The 3,322-nt window shown below is 57.9% G+C and overlaps 1 protein-coding gene across 1 annotated transcript in view; it reads right to left on the minus strand.

Annotated features, from left to right (window-relative positions):
* Positions 1-2,994, minus strand: part of KLF1 (Kruppel-like factor 1 (erythroid)) — a 15,634-nt gene extending 12,640 nt beyond the window's left edge. Inside the window, exons 1-2 of the mRNA XM_015566881.1 lie at positions 1,332-2,994; positions 9-707 (exon numbers count right to left, since the gene is read on the minus strand). Coding sequence (XP_015422367.1) covers positions 9-707; positions 1,332-1,418 — 786 coding nt within the window. The 5' untranslated portion in view covers positions 1,419-2,994. The remainder of the gene's footprint in view (positions 1-8; positions 708-1,331) is intronic.
* Positions 2,995-3,322: the final 328 nt, after the last annotated feature.

A 3,322-nucleotide genomic window follows, 5' to 3' on the forward strand; every position in this document is an offset into this window, starting at 1 on the left:
GATGGCACGGTCTCCGCGGTCCCTCTCGGGTCTCCTGCGGTTCCCCCGAGTCCCGCACCCGCCGTTCCCGGTTCCAGACAATTCAAGAAGGAGGGGGGCGCGGCGGAGCCGGGGACGGGCGCTGGGAGCCCGCGGAAGAGCTGGAAGTGCCCTTGGTACTGCGGCGCCGGGTACAGTGCTGGGTACCCGGAGAGCAACCCATAGGGGGCGCCGTGCGCCGCAGGCACGGAAATCCCGGTCCGCGGAAAATAGCTGCCGGAGGAGCCCGCACCGGGCCCCGGGTACACTGGCTGCAGCGGCAGTGCCTTGGGCTCGGGAGCCGGGACCAGGGCTGGGCTCACGAAGGCGTCGGGGGCTGGAGCTTGTGGGGCCGGGCGCGCCCAGCCCGGGTGCTCCTCGGAACCCAAGGGCCCAGCCACCAACCCCAGGCCGCCCGCGTACGCTTCCAGGGTCTCGGGCTGCGGGGGGAAGTGCGTTCCGGGACCTTCGCCCGGCGCCAGAGCGCAGGTCTGAGGCAGGCCGCTGGGCTCTGCGCCCGACAGGTTGGTGAAGAAGAGATCCAGGTCCCAGGCGGTGGCCGCATCCCTCTCGTCGTCGTCTTCTCTCTCCCCAAGCGCGTCCTCCAACTTGGGCCTCACGTGGAGGAGCGGCCGAGTCTGGTCCGGGGGACCTGGGCCCAAGTCCTGCACGTCTTCAAAGCGCCACCACTGCGGGAGGGAGCCCATAGCGTGAGACTTCTGCGGTCCCCAGGGTACCCTTCCCGGAGACGGAGGGGCCCTGATGGGGCAGGCTGGCCAGAGGCTCCAGAAGGGGTCTTGTTTGCTTGTCTGTGTTGTCTGTCCCACTCCCTCACACTGTCCCCGGCCCCCCCAGCTTCAGGGACAGAGGTCTCTAGGGTCTGGCTGGCGACTGGAGATAAGACTTACATTATCTGGAGTTGCACTTCGGCATGGGGGAAGGGGTGGCAGGGCCACGAATGGGAGGGGGGCAGCCTTGCCTCAATTTCCCCCCCCAGAAACCCTCACTCCTTTCCAATCCCCCTATAAGATTAATTCCCAAGATTAATTCTTGGATGTCCACCGGTCACCTTTGTTCTTCCTCCTGATACCTGGCGTCTCAAGGAGCCTAGACCACCACGGGGTTCAGCTCCGAGCCTTCGTTTTCCAAGACAGAAATAGGCCCTTAGACCACATTCAGATCCCTGGACGGGACTGAGAACCCCCAGCCTGGCCAGGTCTCTGGAGCCCAGGGCTAGATGCAGACCTGATCCCCAAGCTCTGTGACTGCAGACCCGCACCCCGGCCAGCCACCTGGACCCTGCCTGGCCTCACCTTGAGGACGTCCTCCTGTGTGTCTGGAAAGGGGCCCAGGGCAGTCAGCGTACTGATGGAAGGCAAGGTGGTGTCAGCTGTGGCCATGGCTGGCTGGTGCCCATCCAAGGGCCTCAGGTCTCCTCTCCCTTTGTGGCCTCGTGGGCTCTGAGGCTCTGATGGCCCCTTGGAAGGCTCCTCTGTGCTCTCAGCTGATTGGCTGCAACCCCTGATAAGGGTCAGGCAAGGCGGGGGGTGTCACCATTTCTGGGGAACAGAACTTGCCTTGGCCTGTTTGGCACAGCGCCTTAAAGACTGACCCTGCATCCAAAGCTCAGTCAGATGTTCAGGGGCTAGGGGTCCAGAGGTTTGGGGGTTCGAGTGTTACATAAAGTGAAGTACTGGCTCCCCCAAAGAAGGAAAGACTTGGAGGCCTCTCATTTACCTACCTGGAGAGGGGGTGACAGGTGGAATGGGGGTTCTGGGAAGGGGCTTCTAGATACCCCTCTCCCTCAACTGGGGCCCTGCACACCCCTCCTTCTCCCCCTCCCCCAAAACAGAAACAGCCGTGCTGATGGCGGGACTTGGCACAAGCTCCCTGCCAGGCCAAGCATTATCAGCCACCCCAGACGGTGGAAGCTGCTATCAGGTGGGGGCCCAGCACAGCCAAAGCGCTGTCCCTGGTGAGTGGCAGGGCTAGACGCTGGGGCTTCACGTTAGCTTGCCTTGAAATTGCCTGGGTTCTGAACTTTCAGGGCCTGAGCCCCGACAGGAGGGCCCCTGCTCATCAGCCTCCACTGCCTACCGCGGCCTCCCAGGGAGCACTGCGGGGAGTGGCCATGTGGAAGTTGAAGCTGGTGCCACTACAGCTGGGTCTGGGGAGAAGTCGGCCGCCTCACCTGGATGGGATGAAACCATTGGATTGGACCACAGGAAGCACCCGACTTGCTGGAGACCCACTCCAACACTTGCCCTGGTCCTGCTACTGCCTGATTTCTGTCCCACAAGGGGGCAGGATCCAAGGTGCTGCACCAGGGGCCTCCACTGTGGTGCCCTGGGATCCCGGGGTGGCCAACGTGAGCACAACACATCACAGACATATAGTTCACACATACATTTACATATGTGACATGTAACATGCAATTACATAATGCCACAAATTCCTGGTCACCTCAGCCACACTGACCATGTAGACCCTGCCATGTACTTGTCTGTGCATCACATAAACCATGTAGTCAGGAAGCTACAACCATGTGCTGTTTAGTTACACAATGTTGTAGTCACATAATCCCTCAGACATAGAATTCATAAGCACACGGAATTACCCAATCACATACAATCAGACAATTATAGTGGCGTGGTTTAGCTACAACTAAACAGACACAAGGGCATTCTGGGATATGTGGTCACAAAACTATAGAAGACGAAGTCACACAATCCTGTCAAACACAGATGCAGCCTCAGACACAAAGGTATATAATCCAGTGGCTTACAGCCCTTTACAAACACACCATGATGTAGTTCTACACACAGCTAACATTAGACACAGACACAGCCACACACAGGGCCGTACAAAATCTACAACCTTTTGCAGTCACGCCACCTATTACTGGTCACACAACTGTACAGATGCCAATGTCCGGCCACAGGGGCACACTCATTCAAACGCAGGCAACTGCACCAACATGGAATGAAACACCCTAATGCAGTGGTTCTCAGCCTTCTGTTCCTTTAAATACAGTTCCTCATGTTGTGACCCAACCATAAAATTATTTTTGTTGCTACTTCATAACTGTAATGTTGCTACTGTTATGAATCATAATGTAAATATGCAGGATGGTCTTAGACGACCCCTGTGAACTGCCAAAGGGGTCGTGACCCACAGGTTGAGAACCGCTGCCCTAATGGGAAAGACACAGGACCTTGCTCAGACAGACACCACCACAGACACACAATCAGAGTTGGTGTGCCACAAATGCATCACACAAGAAGACAAAACATTATCATGTGCT

This window comes from Myotis davidii, unplaced genomic scaffold, assembly GCF_000327345.1.
Source record: "Myotis davidii unplaced genomic scaffold, ASM32734v1 scaffold543, whole genome shotgun sequence".
NCBI classification, from domain to species: domain Eukaryota; kingdom Metazoa; phylum Chordata; class Mammalia; order Chiroptera; family Vespertilionidae; genus Myotis; species Myotis davidii.